This window comes from Canis lupus, chromosome 15, assembly GCF_003254725.2.
Source record: "Canis lupus dingo isolate Sandy chromosome 15, ASM325472v2, whole genome shotgun sequence".
Lineage (NCBI taxonomy): Eukaryota > Metazoa > Chordata > Mammalia > Carnivora > Canidae > Canis > Canis lupus.
Genome location: NC_064257.1, coordinates 15,712,991 through 15,737,677, shown reverse-complemented (window position 1 = coordinate 15,737,677; position 24,687 = coordinate 15,712,991). Strand labels below are relative to the sequence as shown.

Sequence of the window (24,687 nt, the reverse complement as noted above, 5' to 3'; positions counted from 1 at the left end):
TTAACATTTAATGCCCCTGGTTGGTGCTGGTGGCTGGGCCCATTAAGAGCACAGTATTGATTGAGAAGGTGAGCCAGCTGGGCCTGCTGCTGGGCCAGGGGGCAGAGGTAGTAGGAGCCCAGGGCTGCCCACGGGCTGGGCCCCAGCCCAGGTGCAAGGAGTCTGGCAGGTGGCCAGGCGCCAGCCCTGCCTGCGGAAGCAGGGTATGAAGAGTACCAGGGCTGGCTGGACCCATCTCTGCCACCCATTTCCGATGGCTCTCCCACCTTCAGATGCTGTGATCTCAAGCCTCCCTCACCATCCCGCCCCGCCACCCAACTCACCCGCTGCCTTTCCTGTGTCTGGGGCCTGCCTCCCCTCCCAGAATTAAATCCGGCACCCAGAAGACAAGGCCATGTGTTCTCCCTGAGGAGCCCCCTGGCTTCAGGCAGGCCCCTCCCCACTACTTCTCCCTTCTGGTTCACCCTGCCAAACTGTGTGCTTCGGGTTGAACTCCATACCCCACAAGATCCTTACCTGTCTCCCCTTCTTGATTTACATATCCCCACCTGCAGCCAAACCCCCACCCACCGGCTTCAAACTGGAGAGCAGCAGAGAGGGGAAGAGGATTCATCTGAATCCCAGGCGCTTCCACTTCCCTGCTGTGTGACCCTGGGCAAGTCCTCAAGCTTCTCTGAGCCCCAAGTGCTTATCTGTGAAATAGAGATAAAGGAACATCCACCTCTTAAAAGTGGACTAATGCCTATCTTAATCTCACTTGTGCTTCCCGAGGATCCCAGGCGATGGGGAATTACTGTCTCTGTTATACATGTAGCAAAACAGGCTTGAGGGTGCCAAAGCCCTCATCCCTTATCCTATACGTCTCTGTCCCTCCCTATAGTTAAAATTTAACATATATTTACAAACAATATGTAGGCTGGGAACTGCAAAAAATCGAGATGATTCTTTTTTTTTTTTTTTAAGATTTGTTGATTTATTTATTTTAGAGAGAAAGAGAGAGAGAGAGCGAAGGGCAGAGGAAGAGAGAAAGAATCCTGAAGCAGGCTCCCCGCTGAGTGCGGAGCCCAGCATGGGGCTTTATCTAATGAGATCACGACCAGAGCCAAAATCAAGAGGCGGATGCTAAACCCACTGAGCCACCCAGCCGCCCAGGAACAACATGATTCTAAAACAAAGCCCCTGCATTCAGGGAGCTCCTACTCTGGAGGAGGTACAGTGCAGGCAGAGGGGGTGCCTGCAATCAGTAGGGGTGAGTTGCGGCTGCATGGACAGGTGAGCGGGCTGTGGACTCTGGCACAGGTCAAGATGCAAAGTGCTGTAAGAGAAATGAGGGCAGTCGCTGGCCCAAGGCAAAGCCAGATATGAGGATGGAGGCCCGGGAGGGATGGGCAGGGCACACTGGGACTGACATGTGCGTGGCTCTGTGACCAGGGGGTGCTGGCTCATGGTATGGTCCTCAGACAATGTGCTTTCCGTGGTAAGCCCTGAGCTGGGGCACGGGCACCCACAGGTGTAGTTATGACACCTTGGGGCATCCACTCAGCATGTTAGAGGGACCAGCCTCCCAGGTAACCCCATATGGTGCCCTCTGGGCAGAGAGTCTTGGTAGGGAGCCGAATTCCTTCCTCTGTAGTGTTTGTTCCCACTCATTCCCGGGGATGTCCTCTGCTCTGCAGGAAGCTTGGCATTCCCTATCCTTCAAGGGCCTTCGTCCCAGAGGCACCTCTGCAGCCTTTAGGAGGAGCCCCCTTTCCTCCCCGAAGTCTCACCAGGCCTGCGTTAGGCCAGGTGCTACACTGACCTTAAATACCCATGCGTCTCTGCTTTCTCCAGCGCTCCCCCGCCCCCTGACCCTTTGCTCCTGGCAGGCCCAGGAGCATCCTTAGCACCTCCTGTGTTGGTCAGGTCCCGGTGCCCCTCCTTCCCATGTGGAGGGGTGCTGCTGATGCCACAGCTAGATAGGAAGGCTGGGGTGGGCCTGAGCTCACTTGACATCACTGCGCCAGGCCCTGTTGAGAAAACAGACCAGGAGAGTGTAATCACAATGTGACAGGTGAGGCTTGGAGGCTGCGGGGACGCACGGTGGAGCCAAAAGATTCAAAATAGTAGTGCTTCCCGGACGGTTCACCGCGAAGCCGAGATCGGAGAGGCCTGCCATCCATGCGGAGGGAACAGCATATGGTAAGGCCCACAGGTGAGAGAAAGTGGCCCACTTGAGAAACCAAAAGAATCTGGTGTGGCCGGAACAGTGGGGTACACAGCAGGAAGTGGGGAAGAGACGAGGCTGGCCGGTAAACAGTGGTCGACCATGAACCAACCTTGCAAGTCCCAGCTCCATCATGTGCCGCTGGGGGACGTCAGGCATCTCACCTGACGCCTCTCACCGCCTCATCAGTAAAATGGGGATGATAATCCCAGCTACCTCCCCCGTGTGCAAGGATCCAGCTGCTGCAGGCTTGCCAGTGGCTGGCTGATGGGAGTTACAGACATGGCCAAGACGCGTCCTCCTGCAAAGGACTCTTCTGGTTGCAAGCCTCAATGCCCTGTCTAAAGATTGAGGGGGGTCAATGGCATGGGCTGTAAGTCTCCCCAGACCATTTCATGGTCTGAAATGCCAAGGCCTTGTTTTTCCCTGGCTCACAACACATCCCTCGCTCCTGATGCCTATAGCACAGAGGCCCAGGGGACCCCCCCCCCCCCCCGCCAGCCTATGTCACCCAGCCCCATTACTGCTCCATCCTCCTCTCTTGCAGCCATGTTCTCAAGCCTTGCTGGGCTGTCTCCCCGCCTTTGCCTTGGTTACTGCTCCACCCTTGCTTCTCCTGCCATCTCATCTACAAGCCAGGCTTCTGGGGCTCCCTCCTCCAGGAAGCCCTGTCCTCCTCAGTCCCTTCCCCTTCGGCCCTGCAATGGGATCTTCTGTGCCCAGCCCTGGAGCATGGGCTGCTTTTCTTTCCCAAGCACTGGCCCCCAAACTTTGAGGGTGTTCCAGGACTAAGTTTGGAACAGCTCATAATAAAATTGAAAAGAGAGCGAAAGGGACAGACAACCCAGTGGACAGAGGGAGAGGGAGCAGAGGGCAGGCTCTCTCTTGAGCAGACCCAGCCTGAGCTGTGGGACACTTCACCAAATTCCTCAGCCCCACGTCACAGTTAGAACCGAGAACTAGGACACAGGAGCCCAGGGCTGGTGACTTCCAGCTACAGGGTGCTGGTGGGGGCAGGGTGGAGAGCCCCAGGGCGCAGCTGGTAACAGGCTGTGCCTGGCCAGGCCACCCAGCTCCCCCCGCCTCACGCCCTCTCTGCACAGAACCTCCAGCCCAGCCCCCCACACAGCTGCCTTCCTCATGACACAGGCCTGTGTTGTCCTGATGACCACTGACCACTCTGCCTGGGGGAGGGTTCGGCCTGTGTGGAAGGAGGAGCCCTAGAGCCAGTGGCCAAGGGTACCCCAAGGTTCCCAGGCTGTCAGCCTGGGCCCCCTACACTCCTCAGCCTGCAGCGGCCCCTGGCACCCCCACTTCCAGGCAGGGCAGGGAGGCATGCTGACACCTAGCCGTGCGGATCTTTGTGCTTCAGGCTGTGCATGCTGATTCATTCCTCAGAGCAACCTGGGAGCCTAATAGCATTACCCTCAGCCTCTAGGTGTGAGGAAGTGGAGACTCACGTAGAGTAAGGCCCTTGCCCAAAGGGTGCGTGGCTGGTAATGCTAAGGTAGGTTTCGGGACCAGATCTCTGACTCCAAAACTCACGTTCCACCCACCAGGCTCCTTACTCCTACCGCCTACCTTTAGCCCACCCCTGGCCTGGAAGAGAATGCCAATGTGGAAACGAAAAAGACACAAGCTTGAGGAGAGGAAAATGTTTCTGGTGGGGGGATCGGGTCTAGAGCTGCGTGGTTAAGGGTCATGGGAGCCCAGCCGACAGCCACAGAACAGATCCAGGAGCAGGGCCTACCCAGTCTCCTGCCCCCACTCCCACCCCCCTTCAGTTCCCACACTCAACAAGGGGAAGCTAGGCCTCCTCCTCTGTTCCCTCCATGCCCTAGACCCCCCAGAGGGTCTAAGACCCTACCCTTCTCCCCACTCAGTCTCTGTTTCCTGATAGGGATTGCTTTGGCCGGATGTGTTTAATGTGGTTAGGATACAGCACCGGACCAAAGAAGCCAAAGTTTTCTTTTTTTTTTTTTCAAAGTTTTCATTTTTGTAGTCTTTTTTTTTTTTTCAGTAGGCTCCATGTCCAACATGGGACTTGAACTCACCACCCTGAGATCAGCAGTCACACGCTGTGCCCACTAAGCCAGCCAGGCATCCCAAGAGATTCATTTCTAAGCTTACCAGCAGCAGACTTTGGACAAGTACTTTCACCTACCCCGATCTACAGAGACTTTCCCTACCTCAGGTGCTAAATATCCTGGGATATTAGTAATAACAACAGCAGCAATAATGATAGCAAACACTTGACATAAAGGGCTTAGATGTGCCAGGAACTACTCAAATGACTTGATGCATAACCCTGTGAAGCAGCTACTTCTATTCTTCCTATTTTACAGATGAGAAAACTGAGGCACAGGGGAGTGAAGGAATTTTTCCAAGGTCTCCAAAAGGGTCTTTTCCCATAAATGGTTGATGAGAAGTGATTTGTAAAACTATAGAGTTACTTTGTTTTTTGTTTTTTTTTTTAAAGATTTACATTGGGGCAGCTCTGGTGGCTCAGGGGTTTAGCGCCGCCTTCAGCCTAGGGCGTGATTCTGGAGACCCGGGATTGAGTCCCATGTCAGGCTCCCTGCATGGAGCCTGTTTCTCCCTCTGCCTGTGTCTCTGCCTCTCTCTCCTTTCTGTGTATTCTCATGAATAAATAAATAAATCTTAAAAAAATAAAGATTTATTCATTTATGATAGACACAGAGGGAGAGAGAGGCAGAGACACAGGAGGAGGGAGAAGCAGGCCCATGCCAGGAGCCTGCTGTGGGACTCGATCCCGGGACTCCAGGATCGTGCCCTAGACCAAAGGCAGACGCTAAACTGCTGAGCCACCCAGGGATCCCCTATAGAGTTACTTTGTAAACGTGGACATGTTCTAGAAACTAGTTTCCTACGTAGAGCTACGTATAAATGGAGAAGGGGAGTGCTTTTTATTTTTTTTTAATTTTTTAAATTTATTTATGATAGTCACAGAGAGAGAGAGAGAGAGAGAGAGGCAGAGACACAGGCAGAGGAAGAAGCAGGCTCCATGCACCGGGAGCCGGATGTGGGATTCGATCCCGGGTCTCCAGGATCACGCCCCGGGCCAAAGGCAGGCCCTAAACCGCTGCGCCATCCAGGGATCCCGGGGAGTGCTTTTTAAAGGCAGAAGTGTTTGACACAGGTAGAAGTATTTTTTGTTATTCAGTGCCTCACGGTGTGAGAAATGGTTCTTCTCTGATTTGAGCCACTCCTGCACCCCAGAGTTGGAGAATGGGTCACAGTGGGTAGTCCACCAGGGCAAAACCAAATAATTCCTATTTAAAGTTGCATTCTTTCTTTAAAAATCACAAAATGGGGGGAACCCTGGGTGGCCCAGAGGTTTGGCGCCTGCCTTCAGCCCAGGGCGTGATCCTGGAGTCCTGGGATTGAGTCCCACATCCGGCTCCCTGCATGGAGCCTGCTTCTCCCTGTGCCTGTGTCTCTCCCTAATAAATAAATAAATCTTTAAAATAAAAATCACAAAATGTCCGACCTGTAATAATCAGCTTCTGTCGTTCCCGAGAGGACCAGATAGTAGACAGAGCTGGGAAAAGAGGAGGGCCTCTCAGAAAAACCTTGATTCAGGAAAAAAAAAAAAAAAAAAAAGCCCTAGAGGGTGCTTTGCTTGCTTCACTCCCCAGCACGCGCGCGTGTGCACACACACACACTATATCCTCCTTTTTCACCTGCAATCAGGCTGGGCTAATGGATATACTTCCTCCCTGCCTTCTCCAACACCCCAAAAAATGGAGCCTTTAGGACGGAGAATATAGACCAAGGACAAGATTTCTCACTCTCTCCAGCAGAAAGGAAACTTCCAGAAAATGTGTGGGAATGCCTACCCTCAACCAGGCTGCTAAATTGCTTTTTCCCTCTGCTTGGGGCAAACGCCTGAGCTCTGCTGCTAAGGCGGGCCTGGACCAGCTTGATGAGGCAATTGTTCTCAGATCCTATTGCCCCACTGTTCTGGCTCAAACTGGTCTCTAGAAGAGTATGGCAGGGGGCCAGGAAGATTATCGGGGAGGCTGGGGGGACATTCAGTCCTGGGACAGGCCTGAAGCAATGGATGGTACAATTGTTGGATTTAGATTAAAGGGGCACGAGAGCTGGGCTGAGGCTGGTGTCAGGATATAGCTCTGACGGTGGGAACTGGGGTTATTTTGGGAAATTGGGAGTAGATTCAGGTTTAGGTTTAAATTTAGGAGTTGAGCTAGGTGGTGAGGCTGGGCAGACTCAGAAGACTGGAGTTAGATTTTGCTTCAGAGCTTCCCTGTAGACTGCCTGCTTCGTGCTGGTCTCCAAAAAGATGGAATCTCTACTAGGTACCCCATCCTCTGGTCTGGGATCTTTGTCGAGGAAGTGGGAGTGAGGGTGAGTGTTGGCTCTGGAAGGGAGGACAGACAGGGTCCCCCAGCTAGGGAGCTGTCTCCCCTAGGACCTTGCTACTCAGAGGGTGGTCACAGACCAGCAGCATCAGCTTTACCTGCGAACTCTTTAGAAATTCAAATAAAAAACAGTAATTCATGACTCCTGGGTGGCTCAGCGGTCAAGCGTCTGCCTTGGGCCCAGGGTGTGATCCTGGAGTCTTGGGATCGAGTCCCATGTCGGGCTCCCTGCAGGGAGCCTGCTTCTCCCTCTGCCTGTGTGTCTCTTGCCTCTCTCTGTGTGTCTCATGAATGAATAAATAAAATCTTAAAAAAAAAAATCTTTGGGACCCACCTCAGAGCTACCAAATCCAAATCTACATTTTAACGTGAACTTCCAAGAGTTCTGTTCACTTAAAGTTTGAGAAGCATCCGGGAAGCTTTTCTGGCAGAAAGGAGAGAGGCCAGGGCAGGAAGGCCAGAGGGCGTGGAGCCCCAGGGCCTCCTCCAGGGCCCCCTGCCAGGCACCCCCTCCCACTGCTGGAGCCACAGCGACACCTACTGGCCACGGGCACCTAGGCCACCCCCTCCAGGACATCTGGACCCCACGGTCCCGCCCTGCCTGGCCTCTACCCTGAAGCTGGCTTTCCTGAGATCTGGGGCTCTGACTTCCCCAGCTAGGCTGGAGCAGATGTAGGATGGACCCGGGCTTCAAATGGGTCAGGGCTGCATGCGGGCCAGGGCCCTGAGGCCTCCGTGTGAAGAAGGCAGGGCAAGTACACGGGTGCACAGGGCTCAGGACACACCCCGATCCCTGGTGTGCTCTCCACACTCAGCGACACAGAGCACATGCGTGCCCTCTTCTCCAGGCCCTCAGCCAAACGGGCAGGGTGCCACTTCCTAGTCCAACCAGCCTACAGCTGCTGCCCATCAAGGAGGTGGGATTTGAACCCATGTCTGAACGACTCTTCCCGGAAGCAGTCTTTTAGGAACTACAATTGAAAAGCAACTCGGAGAAGGCGAACAGCTAGGATATTTCTGGTGCAGGGTGGTGGTTGCTGGAGACTGAATTCCCGTGACAGGATTCTAGGTCAAAAGGGTAGACTGAGGCCAAAGGGCAGAGAAGTGAGAGGACGGGGAAGGAAGGCAACTCATTTCAAGGTAGGGCTCAGCTGACCCACCCCAGGGGACCTGACTGCTCCGGAGGGCCCTTGGCCCAGAGGGCACCCCTCCCCACCCCGGGTGGGGAGAGAAGAGCCTCCTCTGGGTACCAGTCACCCCCTCACTCCCCTTCCTAGTCCCAGTTATTGTTGAACCCACACACCCCAGCCCCACCCTGGGCTGCTCTCAACTATGAGAAGGGGTTTGCTTGGGAACTAAATGATTGTGATTGCCCACCAGTGTCTGCCATTAGTGGTGATTAGTTAAAACATCAGAGTCTAAACAGTCAATTGGCTCTAATAATTAATACTATGGCTCAGCTGTGACTGTGAGCGCACGAGGTAAGAGAGAGGAAAAAGAGAGGGGGAGACAGGATGGGCAGGGCAACCTCAGCTCTGTAGCTACTACTTCTTGACCCACACGCCAGGTGCTGGGCCACGGTGCATCTGGCTCCTAATTCTGTGTGCTCACAAGACACTTTAATAAATTACTTCCCTGGGTTCTCATCATTGCCCTGTTAGTCTCCGCTTTACAGGTAAGAAAAATGAGGCACTGAAGGGAAAAGCTAGTAAATGCTCAGTAAACGTCAGGCGAGCGAACGGATAAATAAGTGAATGAAGTACCCAGCACTGACATTCAAACCCAGGCTAGCCTGACCCCAGAAAATCTGTGGGGGGGGTGGGGGTGGGAGGTGCTAGAAACTGCAGAGAAAGAAAGTACACACCCAGCCCTCTGTCCCACATCTTCTGCCCCTATACACACTCCCTCCTCTCTCCAGCACCTTCCCAATCCTGTCTACACACCCACTGTCACACCAAGGGCTCCCAGGCGCTCCCTCACACCTGCCCTCCTCTCTCCTCCTGCCTCTCCTGTGAACCTCTCCCTCGCTCAGGGGTTCACACCTCTCTCTCTCCCCCAACTGCTCTCTCTTTACACTGCTCCCTTCCGCTCACACACACACCCCCTCTGTCTCAGGGCCCTGTCTGTCCTCCCCAGTGCTGTGCTTCCAGCTCTTAGAAAACCACTTGGCCCGTAGGCAGCACTCATGGAGTGTTTGGGAAATGAAATCAGGGACCCCCTGCTCCCCATGCCCTACACCCCCCACACACACCCCGTGCACACAGGTGTCTGCTTCAGGCCTTCACCTGGAACCGGCCCCTCCAGGAGCAGGCCCCAGAGGCCTCCCACGGGGCAGTCTGGGCCAGGCGCTCACCTGTCCATGGGGCTCCGTGTCTGGGGGGGCTCCCATGCGGACCCCCAGGTTATCCTGGAGCAGGCTCAGCCGCTCCCCACCCCCTCCCGGGCCAGGGAGCAGGATGGCTGTGTGTGCATTGCTATTAATCACCCCTCCTGGTCCGCTAACGAGGCTAATGCGGTAAGTGACAATAGCCCATCTTGGTTCCTGATTTAGGGGCTCAGGACGGAAGCTGGGCTCCTGGGAGTGAAGACGTGAATTCTCCACGACACTAAACCTTCAAATAAATCTCCTCCAGTCAGAGAAGCCCAGGGCACTAAATCCCATGCGCCGGTAATTGAAACCCTTAGAGCTTTCTTGGGTAGGGAAATTGCTGAGAGAGGGAGCAGCCCAGGGGTTCTGGGTGGGGTGCTGGGCTAGCATAGAGGCCCCCGGAGGGCTCGGAGATGGGGGAGGCTCCTGGAGACCCTCTGTGAGCACGTGAGTATCTGTCTGTCCTGTCAGTGTTTCTAGGCACAGGATTTGACTGGCCAGCTGCGTTCAGGGGACCACTGCCCACCTCCTTCCCACCAGGTCTGTGGACACTGTTATTTTTTCTAGAACAGTTAGAGCTTCTGTGTTTCAAGGGCTCCTCCCTTTGAAAGTCATTGGGCCTCGTCCCTGTCACTGACCATGAAACCAGGCTTTATTTAAACAAAAGAAATTGACAGCATTCCCTCAACTGCCGACCTTCCCCTACTCCTACCTGTCACCCTCGCACCTCCACCTCCCACCCACCCCAGCTTTCACTGTCTTTTCAGCCATTCTCCTGCAGCCCCTTCAAGTTCTCCTCCCACTGGCTTGGCCACTGAGTCCTTCAGCAGCCTAACTGCCACGCACTCTGCGCCGGGCCCTGTGTCAGGCCCTGAGCGGACCAGGCAAATCAGAGAAGCTCCCTGCCATCAAGGAGCTCAGAGTCCACCAGGGGAGACGGATGGACAAACAAACCATTGCAATGTTATATGCATGATGTGTGCGAGAAGAGGTAAAGACATGTAAGACATAGCATGGGAGGGTAATACCAGGGAAGGCTGCGAAGAGGAAGGATTGTCTGGGTGCAGTCTTCAGGAATAAATAAGGAATTATGGGTTGCCCATAGGGAGATGGATGTCGTGGGCACCGTTGGCGGTAAGGACACCATGCGAAGAGCTGGGGCTTGTCCACACAGCATTGCCGGAGAGGCTACAGGCTGGAGAGGTGCTCGCGGGATAAGGAGTCCGGAATTTATGCTGTGGGCTTCGGGAGCCGAAGAAGGGTCTTAAGTGGCTGAACGATAGGACCCAATTTGTGTTTTAGGAGGATCCTGCTGGCTGTAGAGAGAGAAATGGATTAGAGGGGACAGAGATGTGTTAGGAGATGACAGGAAAGACTGGAGATGATGCCTGAACCAAAGCAATGTAGAAAAGATGGTGCCAGGGGCTGCTTAGGACATAAAGACAAGTACGATGTAGACTTACTTGATGGAGGGGCCAGAGTAAAGAGTAAGACTCCCAGATGCAGGGAATCTGGGGCGGGGCGGGGGGGGGGGGGCGGGGGCGGGGTTTAAGTGTCTCATGCAAATGGAAAAAGCAGGTGGAAGGCAGGTCCAGAGAAGGTAAATCCTATTTCAGGTGCACTGGGCTTGAAGAGCCTGCGGGTCATCCTAGCAGAGGATCCTGCATGGTGACAGGCATGGGACAGGACTGGAGGTAGGGATGGGGGTGGGGGGCAGAGAGAGGAGTGGGCGAAGACAAGGTGATAGCTGGCCCCAGGGAGTGGGGTGGAAGGGTTAAGAGCCCGGGTTCTGGCCTTGCCCTGCTTAGGCTGGAGGTCCAGCACCACCGCTTACAGGGTGACCATGAGCAGGTTATGGAGCTTCTTGCCCGTTCCCTCAGTTACGAAGTAGTAAAGTGCTTGGCACAGGGAAGGATTTGATCGATGTTATTCTCTTTCCTTCCTCCTCATCTGTACAGCTTGTACCTACCCATCACGTCTCAGCCTGCGTCTCGTCCTCAGGGAGGCCTTGCTGGCTTCCTCTGAGCAGGGCAAAACTGCATTTCCAGGTCCGCATGAGCACTGTTCACCTCTCTTTGGCATGACTACAGTTGTTTGTATAATTTTATTGTGTGTTTCCTCCTACTTTGTAAGCTCCATTAGGACGTAGATTTGGTTGTATCCTTAGAGTTCGGTGCAGTGCCTAGCACATGGAAGACCCTCAATAAATATTAAAGTGTGGGGCAGTGGGGGTGCAGATCACAGGGAGTTAAGAAGTGCTAAGAGAGGGCCACCAGGGTGGCTCAGTGGTTGAGCGTCTGCATTGGGCTCAGGTTGTGATCCCAGGGTCCTGGATCAAGCCCTGCATGGAGCCTGTTTCTCCCTCTGCCTGTGTCTCTGCCTCTCTCTTGTGTCTCTCATGAATAAATAAAATCTTAAAAAAAAAAACAAAAAAAAAAAGAACTACTAAGAGAAAGGAGTATGGACAGCAAGCAAGGCTCCTTGGAGCATCTTAGGTGAGATGGGAAGAAGAGGGCCTTTGTCACAAGGTGCCATACAGAAGGGAGAGAGGAGTTGTTGATATTGTTGCAGTGGAGGTGACTCCAAGCATGTAGATACTGATGGATGGAGGCCTGAGGAGGGAAGGGGGGGCGCAGGAGAGAGGGCACCCACAGCAGCTTTCCCCACAGACATAGGCAGGAGTGAGATTCTAAACCCAGGAGAAGGGATCCTGGCTAGAACAGGGAGACGGATGCCTCTTCCACTGAAACTGGAAGAGAAAAAGAGGTGTGTGTGGATCTGGAAGTTGAGGGAACTCCTCCCTAAGGACTTCAGATTTCTGAGCAAAGTGGGAAGCAAGGCCACCTAGTAAGAGAGCTGGGGACAGGAGATGGGGCGGTGGGGAGGGGGCTCCAGATAGTAAAATATTATTGGATTGTCTCTGTGGGAAAAAGGAGACAGAGCTGACCAAGGGCATGTGAAGGGATTGTTTAGGAGTGCCGAGATTGGAAACTGTGAATTTTTATTGGCACATATCTGCGCGGTTTTGTGATTTTCCCCAGCTGCGTTTAGCCGCCTGTGTGTCTGAGACAAAAAGGAGAACAGTTGGATTGTGGAGGCAGAGGATGCAAGAGGGAGTTGAGGTGATGGGCCCTAGGACTCGGGCTACAGTCCACGAGTGAGTGGTGTCTCGGGAGGTGGGAGGAGGAGAGCGGGAGAAGCAAGTGTGATGGGCGTAAGGCCCTAGGAGGGTGGGCGGAGAGGGAGTTGTAGCCACAGAGCAATTGGGGCTGTTGAGCAGGTCCTCCAGGAGGAAGTGAGTACAGGGGAAAGAACGGCCATCGAGGAGGGGAGGTCAGTGGTGGGGCTTGGGTGGACGAGTGGGAGCAGGCCCAGGGATGCGGGGCACAGGGCGGTGCTTGACATCAGAGCCCACAGCGCGGGAGGCCGAGGGCCGGCCTGGCAGTGAGCACCCACCAGCCACTGACCCCACCTCCCAGGGCCTGAGCCACCTGGACTTGGGAGAAGAGACCACCTGCACCTGGACGACTCCAGGGAGTGGTGTCTCCAGGGGAGGGGCCCATTTCAGGGAAAAGGGATGAGAAAAAGTGAAGGAAGCATCTAGGGATGGAGGAAGGAGAGCTTCTGGCGGGGCACAGAGCCCTGGAGATGTCCAGAGACCCCGGAGCCACCTCCCCTCTCCTCCCCCAGCATCTCTCCTCCGACCTCCGCCCTCCAGCCGGCCTCCCCCAGCTTGCCAGGGCTCCTGCCTCACCTTCCCTTCCCTGGCCCACCTCCGAGTGCCCCATCCCCAGGTGCCCCCACCTGCTCCCCAGCCCCTCCCCCTGCCCTGCCCCACCCCAGCCGGCCTGAGCGAGCAGGAACCCCTGCACCTTCATTTCTCAGGTCACTGCTTGGCTAATGGGCTATTAATTTGCTCAATCGTCCCCTGTGAGGCAAACTCAATTTCTGCCAGCCAGTCGTCCCTCCCTGTCGACAGCGTGATTGATTGGAGGAACAGCTGTCACCGCCCGGGCCGCCCGGCCGCCGGCTCCCTGCCTCCCTTCCTGAGAGTCCCCACCACCCCTCCTCCTCGGGCCGCTGCCCCGCGCCCGCAGAGGCAGCGCACCCCTGCCACCTGCCCGAGGATCTGTCGCCAGCAATGAAAAATGACAGAAATATTTAAGGACAAATAAGGTTTCCCAACGCAATTGAAAATGATTACAGGCAGCTACAGATGGGGCCAATCTGATGCGCAGCAGCAAATCAAATCGAATTTCCTTATCGGCGTATTATTTTAGGCGTTATCTGGCACGTTGATGCAGTTATCAATTCAATTTCAGCCGCCGGTCCGCTGTTTACTGTCTCGCCTTTGCTGGGAAAAGGTAAACACGCTCAGCCCAGCAAATTAATTTCTGGCTGAAGCCAGAGGCAGCAAAGGACTGCTCCGCGGGCCCCACGGCCCCCACCTGCGCCCCGGGCTAGTGGGCCAGGCCGGGGGACCCCGGAGGCGGAGTTGCCCGAAGCCCGCTGCCCGCCCCTCGGCCTGGCCCGGCCCAGCAGGATTCAGGGCTCCTAGGAGACTGGGGTGACCGCTGCGGGCTCCGCGGCTGCTGCCAGGGAGAGGTGAAGGTCTCCCATTAATTCCCAGCTAAAAATGACAAATTCATCTTGGACGACAATTAAATGAAGTCAGTAATTGATGCTAATTGATCTCCAGATGCGAGGGCTCCCCTCAGCCTTAGCAGCACGTGCCTGTCTTACTCGCTCTCCCCACCCCAGCCTCCTCCTCCTCCTCCTCCTCCTCTTCCCCTCCCTACATCTCTCTGCTCCAGTCTCTCTCTCTCTCTCTCTCTCTCTCTCTCTCTCTCTCTGTCCTTGCCCACCGGCCAGCCTGGGCTCAGGGGTTCCAGGCTCCCGACCCCGCAGGTCTGTGGGGCACAGCTGGCCGGGGCTGGGCTAGCAGGCAGTGCCTGAGGCCGAGGAGCTGGCCTGCTGCCCACCCAGCCTGCAGGCCCCTGTAACCAGTGCCCCAAGTCCCACCCATCAGCCCAGAACGCAGGTAACGTGCCCTCCTCCGCAGTTCAGGATTTATTGCCCACAGCTGCAGAGGTTCCCCACTTCATTTTTATAAGCCCATAGTCAGAGCCAGCGGGGGGTAAAGCACACTTGGATTTACTTTACTTTAAACAGTACAGTCCTAGCACTTGGGCTCCATGGCAAGGAAGGCGCTGGGGGAGAGTGAAGTGGGTGGGCAGGCCGGGGAGAGCGTCCAGGTATACTCTGTCTACACTCGCAGATGTAGAACCTACACTCTGGCGAGGTTCTCTAGACGTGCTCGTGTGAGCCCCTACCTGTGTGTGCCACTGCCCTCACGTGAACGTGTGTCCAGACATTTGAGAGGATCTGTGTGCGTGTCCACATGTGGAGATTTTCCTGACTTGGGCCCTTTCCTACCGTCAGTAATGGGGAACCCTGGGAGGCTACATCTGCTGCCACCCACCACTGGCCTGGCCCAGCACAGGGCTCTGTCTGGAAGTTATTAGCTAAGGGAGGAGGGGAGCTGAACTGCAGCTCCAGAGAGGAGAGAGGCTGCAGTTGTGTTTGGGACAGCCAAGGTCAGGGCTATGAAATACCTGTGACCCCCGAAGCCCCATCAGTCCCTAAACAGGTTGGCTGGTGCCCTTGGTGGAGCAAAGGCTGATGGTGGCAACAACTGGGGTTCCATGCCCCAGACCCAGTGAGCTCGATCGTGTGTTGGCCTAGAACCCTTGGCTCCAGTTCGAGCCCAAGTCTGAGCCTAAACCTGTCCATGGCTGACCTCCGCCTGGCTGTCCTGCATATGTTGGCCACTGGCCACCCGGGAGACCTGCCCGGCTCAATCCAGGCCCCCTCTACTGCTAGGGTAGGGTGTAAATCGTACCCATAACAGTGGGGGTCAGGGCACCAGCCAAGCTCTTGTTTCCTAAGGACCTAGAGGTGGTTGGAGGCCGTGTGGGGTGGGCAGTGCCAATCTGAGCTAATGGTATGCAGGCAGAAATGTGTCACCCTGTGTATTCTATGTATAAATGCTGCATGTAAAGAACCTGGTGCTGTGTGAGGGGGTCTGCACCGTCTCATGGGAGGATGGGGAGCAAATGAAGGAACAAGCATAGATAGTAGGATAGATGAGCAGAGCAGATGCTGGGTAAGGGTCAGGGTGGAGGCAGGAAGTCAAGAAAACTGCCACGACGTCTCCCAGCAAATGCCTGCGTCCTTTGGGGAGTTGAGCAAGGTCAGTGGTCATTTATTCAGTCGTTCCCTCGAAGAATATGTATTGATTTCTACTATTACTATTACTCTTCTCTTACTTCGGGCTGTGTCTTCTGCTAGATGCTGAAGCTATAGCAGTAAACAAGTTAATCCTTGCCCTCAAGAAATGTATAGTCTAAAGAGGGTGACCGACACAGAATAGGCAATTGTAACACTGTGTCACTGGAGATGGCACAAGAGGCTGTGGGGACACAGAAAAGGTACCTCGTACAGTCTGTGGGAGTCAGGGAAGGCTCCCTGGAAGAAGGACTTGTGAGTCCTTTAGAGTAAGAGTTAGCAGGCTTGTGCAGATGGCCCCGGCCATATCCTTTTTGGTTGTGTGGCAAGCCCAAAGCAGAGACGGATGGGCCTATCTGGTCCAAGTGACTCGGGAACTGCTCAAAATGTCACCCTCCCCCGAGCACCAGCCACTGCCCTGGGGGCTGGGCAGGAGGGTACACGGTTGTTTTCAGGGCATCCTTGGGTACTGGCAGATAAATACGGGCCATCACTAGATGCACATCTCTCCTCTGGCTGCCCCACCCCCACCCCCTCGACCAGGGATGCCTATTAATCCTGACAAATGATGACTTACGAACATGTAATGCAAACTGATTCATCATACATTCAAATCCGCCGCCCCGCCCCAGCGGGAGGCCCCAGCCAGACAAGTGTATTACACGGATAATGTATTTGACGTATTAATAAAACCAGCCGCATTGCTCTGGCGCGGGGACTGGGGAATGCCAATATACGATGACAGATCACATATTGATGAAATCCAGATGTTTGGAATCATAGTCTTGGGGCCTTGTTCATATTGACTGAAGGTAAAAAATGCCATCTGTCAGCATGTTAACTCTTCCTGCCCCACACTCACCAGAGGCACCAATCATGGTTTTCTGGAGGGAAGAGAAGGAGAAAGGGGACGAGTGAGAGGGGGCAGGATGAGTAATTAGATGGTCTGGACGGCGATGGACGGATGAAGTGGGGTAGACAGTTGTGGATACAATGGGTGGAGGGGACACCTTCATGCCTTATGTTCTTGACCTCTCAGCAGCACGTGACCCTATCAGTGACACTCCCTACCCCTTGAAACTCAGTCCTTCTTGGCTTTGATGACATTGCACCTGTTTTCATCCTCCTCTTGACTGTTCTTTCTTAGCCTTTGATGACTTGAACTTCCTCTACCTGTTGGAATTATTCAGGGCTCTGTTCCAGCCTCTTCTTACTGTATCCTTGCTCCCTAGGTGATCTTACCTACTCACAACTTCAGTAAATGGTTTGTTCATTCAATAGTATTTACTGGCTGTTTACCATATGCCAGACATTGTGCCAGGCACAGAGAATGCCTTGGTGAACCTTGGCTCTTACCTACGTGTCAATGTCTCCAGCTCTGGAACTCTGGCTCTGGCTCCCGTAGAGTGCCTAGAAAGCATTTTCACATGGATGTCTTAACAGCTCCTCCAACTAAGCACATCGTCCAAACCTGAACTCATTTTCTTCCTCACCAAGCCTGCAGCTCTTCCTCCTGTTGCTCAAACCAGAAACCCTGGAGTCATCCTTGGCTCCTTTAGTCCTTTATCCCTACATCCAACCCATCCACCTTCTGTTCACCTCCATCATCATCACCAGCAGCAGCAGCATCTCCCTCCAGCAAGGCACCAGCCCGTCTCGCCTGAGTTAGTGAGAGCACCTTCTAAACGGCCTTCCTGCATTCTCTACTTTGCCCCTTCAGACCATTCTCTGCAGTTAGGATGATCTTTTTTATTATTTTATTTTATTTTTAAGATTTTATTTATTTATTCATGAGGGACACCGAGAGAGGCAGAGACACAGGCTGAGGGAGAAGCAGGCTCCCTGTGGGGAGCCCAATGCGGTACTCCATCCCAGGACCCCAGGATCAAGACCTGAGCCGAAGGCAGATGTTCATCCACTGAGCCACCCAGGTGCCCCTAGAATGATCTTTTTTAAATGCAAGTCTGATATGTCTCTTGCTTCTGCTTAAAACTCTCCTGTAGGTTAAAAAATAATAATAGTAATGATAATTTAAACATGATTAAAAAGTCCTCCAGGATCTGGCCTCTCTCTCTCATTATATCTCAACACTCTGGCCCTCACTCACTCTGCTGCAGTCACCCTGGACATTTTTCAGTTCTTCAGTTGGGCTTTTTCCCCTTCTCTACCTTCAAACATGCTGTGTGTGCCTAGAGCAATCATCACCTGACTGGTTCCCACTCATCCTTCACACCTTTGCTTGAATGTTATTTCCTTCACCTCCCAGGCCAACGGATATACTCCCACAGTTCCACATGCTTTCCTTTTTCTAAAACCTCTCCAGAGATGTTTGTATGATGTCCCTATCTGTAGTTGGTTCCTAAGCTCCTTGAGGACAGAAGAGTGTACCTGTTTTGTTTATTTTTGCATGGCATCCCTACGATAGCAGACCCATTGTCAATATCCAGTTGACATTGGTTGAATGTCAACTAGGACGCAACTACTGAATTATTGCCTAGGTGAGTGGATAGGTGGGTAAGTAGCTGGGTCTTGCGCAGTGGTTAGGAGCACTAGCTTTGGAGTCAGACAGACCCAAATTTAAATCCTGCTCTGAACCTTCTAACTGTCGCTTCATTGTTCCAAACTCCATTTTCCTCATCAGCGTGATCGCAGGAATAGTATCTGTACCACAGGACTGTTGTAAAGATGAAATGAGATAAAATATACACATTAAGCCTACAGCCTGGCATACAGTAACACCCAATGGTTATTAATACACAGACAGCGGATAAATGGTTAGATGGACAGACAGATGGATATATTGGCATACAAACCAATCAAGAGATATATGGGGATGATGGATAGAAGAAGGACCTCCATGGAGGCCGGAAGGGCCAGGGCCAGGGTACATACTGAATGATACACAGTCTTACCTACGTGTCAATGTCTCAAGCTCTATAATTTGCAGGGAAGGAGGCCAGATCCAGGGCAAGGACAGGCTGGTGTCAGAAGGGGACAGATACAAGCACAAACAACTGTGATGATGATCACAAAAACAGATGATGACTCATCACTTTGTGCAGAGCCCTGGTTTAACTGAATCCTCACAAAAGTCCTGGGAGTTAGATATCATTATACCTGTGTCACACAAAGAATGTGTGACACACACTTAAGCTCAGAAGTGTTAAGTGATTTGTCCAAGGTCTCAGGGCCAGTAAGAGACAACTCTGTTGAATTCTGCTTGAAGGTTCCTCTGTGTCTTGGTCACCAGGAAATGGAAGCCCTTCTATGCAGGGGGGAGTTCAGGGAAGGGAAGGGTGGAGCACACACGTGTGTACACACAAACACACATGTACACACATACCTTCTCTTAAAGGGGCCAGCTTCCATCGCCATGTGTCATTAGCAGTACCTTCGCCCTCGTGTTAACCTTCCTGCTTCTTTCTTAAATCAGACACCTGGTGGTCAAGCCCTGCCTCTTGTGGTCTATAGAGAAAAGATCATGAAGATGGGACTTGCTGCTTGAACAGAGAGGCAAGAATGGAACCTGTGGGCAACAGAACTAGGACACAACCAAACAGGCCAAGCCACAGAAGCAATCCCATGACAGGGTGTTGCAGGGTGGGTTGTGGGTTAGTGAGGGCTAGGAAGGGAGGGCTTTCCCTCCGAATGAGCCCCCATCCTCCAGCCTGTGCACGGGCTTCACCGGGGAAGATGGCAGAGGAGGAGCAGCTCCGTGGGCCCTCGAGTGGCCTGCTCCCAGTGGTCAGCACTTCCCAACAGACGGGGGCAGCAGAGGGCTGATGTGGGACGCCAGGTGCCTGAGGCCCAAGGCCTGAGGGCGGGACTGCTGGGAGCCTGGCCCCCCAGACACACACCCCAAAGAAGAGGGCTACTTGGCTTGACCCCTGTCCTCTCCTCAGCATGCCTCTCTGGCCTCAAGGCCTCTCAGCCCCCAGTTGGCCACTTCTTGGCGGAGCCGAACCAGCTGGGTGGGGACCTTGTGAGGTCACACAGCTCGGGGGAGCTTGACCCCATAATCCCCTCCCTTTGAGCTGGTGGCACCCTAGGGAGGGCTAAGGACCGGGTGGGGCCCTCTGAACCTGCCCTCTTCCTGCTCAGAGTACCCAGTCCTCCTCCTCGGGGTACCTGGTCCTCTTGCTCGGGGTACCCAATGCTCCTCCTCCTCGGGGTAGCTGGTGCTCCTCTTCCTCGGGGTACCCAGTGCTCCTCCTGGGGGTGCCCGGTGCTCCTCCCGGGGTGCCCGGTGCTCCTCCTGGGGCGCCGGGTGCTCCTGCTCGGGGTGCTCGGTGCTCCTGCCGGGGCGCCTGGTGCTCCTGCCCGGGTACCTGCGGCGGCGGGCGGGCGGGCGGGCGAGAGCGAGCGGGGGCGGCGCGGTAATGAATGTGGACGCGAGGCGGAATGAGCGATCCATCTTTGCGTGGGAGGCGGGGGCTGCGGGCGTCCCCCCCACACACTCACACACTCAATCAGGCGCTGTCAGACCTCGGGCCGCCTGGCATTTTGGTGAAGAATCTCTCAGCTAAAAATTGTTGTCAGTCCCATTTCCTCGTTATCAGTGCGAGGGCCGAGGCAGCGCCCGGGGATTAGCAGGAGCGGCGCGCCCGCACCGCCAGCCGCACCGATAACACTGGGCCTCCCGCCTCACCTCCCCCATTCATCATCTTTAGCACTGACAGCCCGTCCCAGTCCCTGTCCCCGGTCCCTCGTGCTTCTCACGTCCCCCACTAGGCTGCTCGGCCTGCCTCCTGACCTCCCCGTGGAGCCTGGCCTTGAAGAGGGGCCCGATGGAGCCGACGCCCAGTGACCCAGGCCCACCTGTGGCCCAGGGCCTGGCTGCTGGGGTGCCCGGAGGGGGCGGGGGGGGGGGGAATGAGGGATGTTCCAGAAGGAGATGCGTTCTGACAGTCTGCCTGGGCTGCCTACCTGTGAGGCTGGCGTTGGCGTTGGAGAAGCGCCTCCTACGTGGATGGGCAGCTGAACTAGGGCTTCCCAGAAGCCTCTCCAGCCTGAGGAGGACTCTCAGGTTCTGGGACCCGTGGAAGAGATGGGCCAGGATGCCCACTCCCAGGCCTAAGGAGAGACAGGGGTTGAGGACTTGGTTCCCACCCCCGCAAGACCACAGCCCCCTCCTCTTGGCCATTCCCAGCGGTTTTATGGCCCGTTTTATGGCCACCGTAATGGCCCAGGTCAAAAGCTTCAGGGAGCTGTATTCTGGGAATTATGCAAACGAGGAGCAGGCCCAGGGCCAGAGTATGGATTTTGTCATTAAACCTGGGCAGGCCATGTCGTTAGTGCAGTAAAACCCACGTCATGACCACAGGTCTCAATATAAAATTATAGGAAACACAGCGGGGGAGGGGAAGCAGGGGGCCCATGGCCAGGCTGACACCTGCCACTCTAACCCCTGAGAAAATGGGGGTGGGATGGAGGGCATAGGCTCAGGGTTCCTCTGCTGATCCCTGTCAATGCTATTCCTAAAGCTGGGGCCAGGAAGAGGACCCATTGTCCCGATAGGGAAACTGAGGCCAAGCTCAGAAAAGTGGATCTCTGTGGCACCAAAGCAGATGAACTGAGAACAAGTGTCTGGGAATGCGGATTTGTGGTCCCAGCCTTGAAGGAAAGACCCTGGGCTCTAGGAATCCCTAAGAACCAGAGTTGGGGTCCCAGCCTAAAAGGGCACAAACCCTGATATTTCCACCTCAGCCCCTGTGCCCTGGATCCTCCTCTTTCTCAGGTCTCCTCCCTTACCATTTCCCTCAGTGATGCCCCAAGCCCTGCCTCAATGATCTGTTTCAACAGCCCTGTCAACTCTCCCTTATTCACCCTTCATGCCTTCCATCAGGCCCTGCCTCCTCCCCACCCCACGCCCCACCAACCATCCTCTGGCCTCCACCCTGGAGCCCCCATTCGAACCTCCCTCAGCCCTGGCTACACTGAATGAACCCGTGGACCTTTCTTTGGCTTTCCCATTACTTTGTGACCTCCTTCAGGCCAAGAATGTGTTTAATTCTCTCTGAATTCCAATTTCTCCCAGAATAATACTTGAAGTTAAATAATTGTTTAAAAAATATTTGCTGAGTGGATAAATAAATGAAGGATTGAGATCATGAGCTGGGTACAGGGGTCACTATCCAATTTGGAGCCTCGGTTTCCCCAACTGTAAAACAAAGGTAGTGGCCTGCAGAATGTCTAGGGTCTCACTCACCTTGGAGAGTCCCTGGCTAAATGAAGTTTGAGGCGGAGCTGAGACTAGAATCTTCGTCTCCCATCTTCCAGACCAGGCCACATCTGCTTCTTTTACTCAGAGCTGCCTTCCAGCTGTCCTCTGAGCATCTGAGGTGTAGCCACCAAAGCATATGATCAGTGGGGCCCCTTCCCCTCTCCGAGAGCTGACCACACAGACTCGAGCTACACCTGCCCCACCCTGCACACACCAAGCTTCCACGGTGGGCATCCCAGCTCTGCGAAGATCATCTGGCTTCTAGGACGATCTGCTCTTTGTTCCTACCCCCTCTCCCTTCCTCTTTTCTTCTCCTTCGCTTCATTACTGCACATCTAGTCAACGCCGGGTCTGTTTTCAATTGTCTATAAAGTTGGATAAGAAATGGCCCCTGCCTACAAGAAACTCACAACTCATTCGTCTGCTCCTGTTCTCTGCCTGAAACACATCTGAAGTGCAACTTAAATTTCATTTCTTTGGTTAAGACTTCCCTTTTTTCACTCCTCAAAATGTACACCCAGAATAAACTACGCCCTCCTCTGAGTGCTCAGATGACTCATTCTGGGCATCCAGGAGAGCTGTGACCAACGTCAGCCTTGTGTCAAGGGGAAGTGGGTTCTTGTGCTCAGCCTGAACTGGGAGCTCCCTCAGACATGGAGTTGCCAGAGTTAGCAAATAAAAATATAAGACTGGGGATCCCTGGGTGGCTCAGCGGTTTGGCACCTTCCTTTGGCCCAGGGCATGTTCCTGGAGTCCTGGATCGAGTCCTGCGTCGGGCTCCCGGCATGGAGCCTGCTTCTCCCTCTGCCTGTGACTCTGCTTCTCTCTCTCTCTCTCTCTCTCTCTCTCTCTCTCTGTCTATCATGAATAAATAAATAAATAAATAAATCTTTAAAAAATAAATAAATAGATAAATAAAAAAATAAAAATATAAGGCCTCCAGGTCAATTTGACTTTTAGAAAAACAATGATAACTTTTAGCATAAGTACGTACCATGCAATATTTGGGACATACTTATACTTAAGAAGTATTTGTTGTTTACCTGAAATTCAAATGTAACCGAGTATTTTTATTTTTTAAGATTGTATTTATTTATTTGAGAGAAAGAGAGAGAGAGAGAAAGCACAGAGAGAGAGGGAGAAGCAGATTCCCTCCTGAGCAGAGAGCCCAACATAGGGCTCGATTCCAGGACTCTGAGATCATGACCCAAGCCGAAGGCAGATGCTGAACCAACTGAGCCACCCAGGTGCCTCATAATATATTTAATCTGAGCATTTTATATTTAATCTGGCAACCCAACTCAACCACCTCCGTCATTACTGGCAGGGCCTTTATCTCTCTGAAAGCTAATTGTGACCCTCCCTGGGCAAAAGTGGGAAGAAGACGCAGGGAGGAAAAGTTTGGCTAAAGCTAAAGAAGTCTTTCTACAGTCAGCATTTACATGGATAGGCAAGGATGTTTCTGAACGAATAGGCCTCTTCAGCCCCACGCCTTAAGCAGAGGGCAGAGGAGCAGTGGGTAGAGAGAGTAACAAAGGAGAGGGTTTAGGGTCCCCCAAGAGGTATGCAACCTTCAGCCTCCTTTCTAGAATAGTATGCTCTGGATACCATCAGCGACAGAGACAGTGACAGAGTTGGGACAGAGTTTAGGTTCCCAGCTGGCCCCCAAGCCAGCACAATACCCACTTGTATTCCCATACAATTTGAAGGGTATTCTAGAGGGGGAAACCCAAAATCTGTTAGGCTTACAAGAGGCCAATGAGGTTATCCATGTGAGAGGTAGTGAGACCCAAACAGGAAGAGTATAGATTCCAGGAATACTGAGGAAGCAGAACAGACAGGACCTGGTAGTTAAATGAATGTGGGAGGGACAGTAGACAAGGGCAAGGGCCTCAGGGGAGGCATAGTTTCCAGGCTTGGGTGACTGGGTGAGTGCTGGTGTCATTTACTAAGACGGGTGGTGCTACAGGGGGAACAGTTTTGCAAGGGGTGAAGAAACTGAAGAACTTGTTTTTGGCTCATCGAGTTTCAGATTCTTGGGGGACATGCAGGCACTGATGTCCATTAGGTGCTTGGTCCAGGGGCTGAGAGAATCAGGGAGGGATCTGGGGCAGAGACACAGATTCTGGAGTCTACAGGGCACAGATGGGAGTTAGGGCCACAGAAGGAAGATCGTCCTGCATGCAGAATAGGGAAAGAAGAGGCTCAAGCAGAGTCCTGGGAAGGTGAGGAACTGCTGGAGAACACTACCCCCAAAAGTCACATGGGTCCTTTTTGCTCCTTCCCACTCTACTGTGAGGGCCTCAAGGGCAGGAACTAGATCCGATTGTATTCTGTGGTCCCACAGTTCTGCACCGGGGCTGATTCAGAGGAGACCCCAGACAACGTTTGTTGAATGACTGCAGGAATGAATCCCCTTTCTCCCTCTTTTCTTCCTTCTCCATATTTGGAGAATATGAAAGCCAGTGAAGAAAGGAGAGACAGAGGGGGCACTGGATATTCTGGGTGATGGTATGATTAAACCAAGACCTTCACTAACCTGTATGAAATGAAGCGATCCAGGTTGGATTGCGCGGAGCATTCACTGTGTCCCGATAGATTTCCCAGAGGAGCAGACAGCTGAGGAGGTGGCATTTGCGGCTCCGAGCCACAAAGTAGAGTGAATGGTCAGGGTCTCCAAGACCCTCGGGCTCAACCCTCCTCTAGGCCAGGAAGCCCTGGGACGCAGCAGGCTTGGATTGCAGGATCGGGACGCTGGGTTTCCATCCACAGACTAGCCCAGCTTATATGTCTGTCTCTTCTTCTTCCCTCCCCAGGTAAGAAAAAGGCAGCAGCATTGTTTGACAGCCAGGCCCCTATTTGCCCCATCTGCCAGGTCCTGCTAAGGCCCAGTGAGTTGCAGGAGCATATGGAGCAAGAACTGGAACAGCTGGCCCAGCTGCCTGCCAGGTAAGCCACCCGCCGGGGGGAGCCTGCCTGCCAGAGGATTGCGCTCAGGGTTCTAGACACCAGGCCCCAGGAACGGCCGCCTGGCGCACTCCCCAGTCTCTAGGTAGAAGGCAAGGCCCTCCTGTTACTCTCCTCTACTCTCCTTTCAGTCCTCGGATCCTCCAGCTGAATGGCGATGCCTTTTCCCTTCTTGCTGTTTTTTTCTGAGATTGGGAAGAGAGTCGTCCCCTCTTCAGGCCTCAGCCTCAAA

The 24,687-nt window shown here is 53.8% G+C and overlaps 1 protein-coding gene and 1 long non-coding RNA gene across 7 annotated transcripts in view; one reads left to right on the top strand and one right to left on the bottom strand.

Annotated features, from left to right (window-relative positions):
* RNF220 (ring finger protein 220) overlaps nucleotides 1–24,687 on the top strand; it is a 234,461-nt gene that overhangs the window by 174,510 nt on the left and 35,264 nt on the right. For all 5 annotated transcript variants that reach the window (XM_025420349.3, XM_025420343.3, XM_025420346.3 and 2 more), the window contains exon 3: nucleotides 24,305–24,437. In XM_025420349.3, the coding sequence (XP_025276134.1) occupies nucleotides 24,305–24,437 (133 nt within the window). The remainder of the gene's footprint in view (nucleotides 1–24,304; nucleotides 24,438–24,687) is intronic.
* Nucleotides 15,920–21,980, bottom strand: LOC112642604 (uncharacterized). Of its 2 annotated transcripts, XR_003125334.3 has the most exons (7): nucleotides 21,703–21,980; nucleotides 21,474–21,601; nucleotides 20,192–20,338; nucleotides 19,394–19,593; nucleotides 18,609–18,730; nucleotides 16,622–16,778; nucleotides 15,920–16,149 (listed from the first exon to the last, which is right to left on the bottom strand). It is a non-coding gene; the product is annotated as an uncharacterized LOC112642604 (long non-coding RNA). The 2 variants fall into 2 exon arrangements; XR_003125332.3 differs by lacking the exons at nucleotides 19,394–19,593; nucleotides 20,192–20,338; nucleotides 21,474–21,601; nucleotides 21,703–21,980 and adding an exon at nucleotides 19,123–19,312.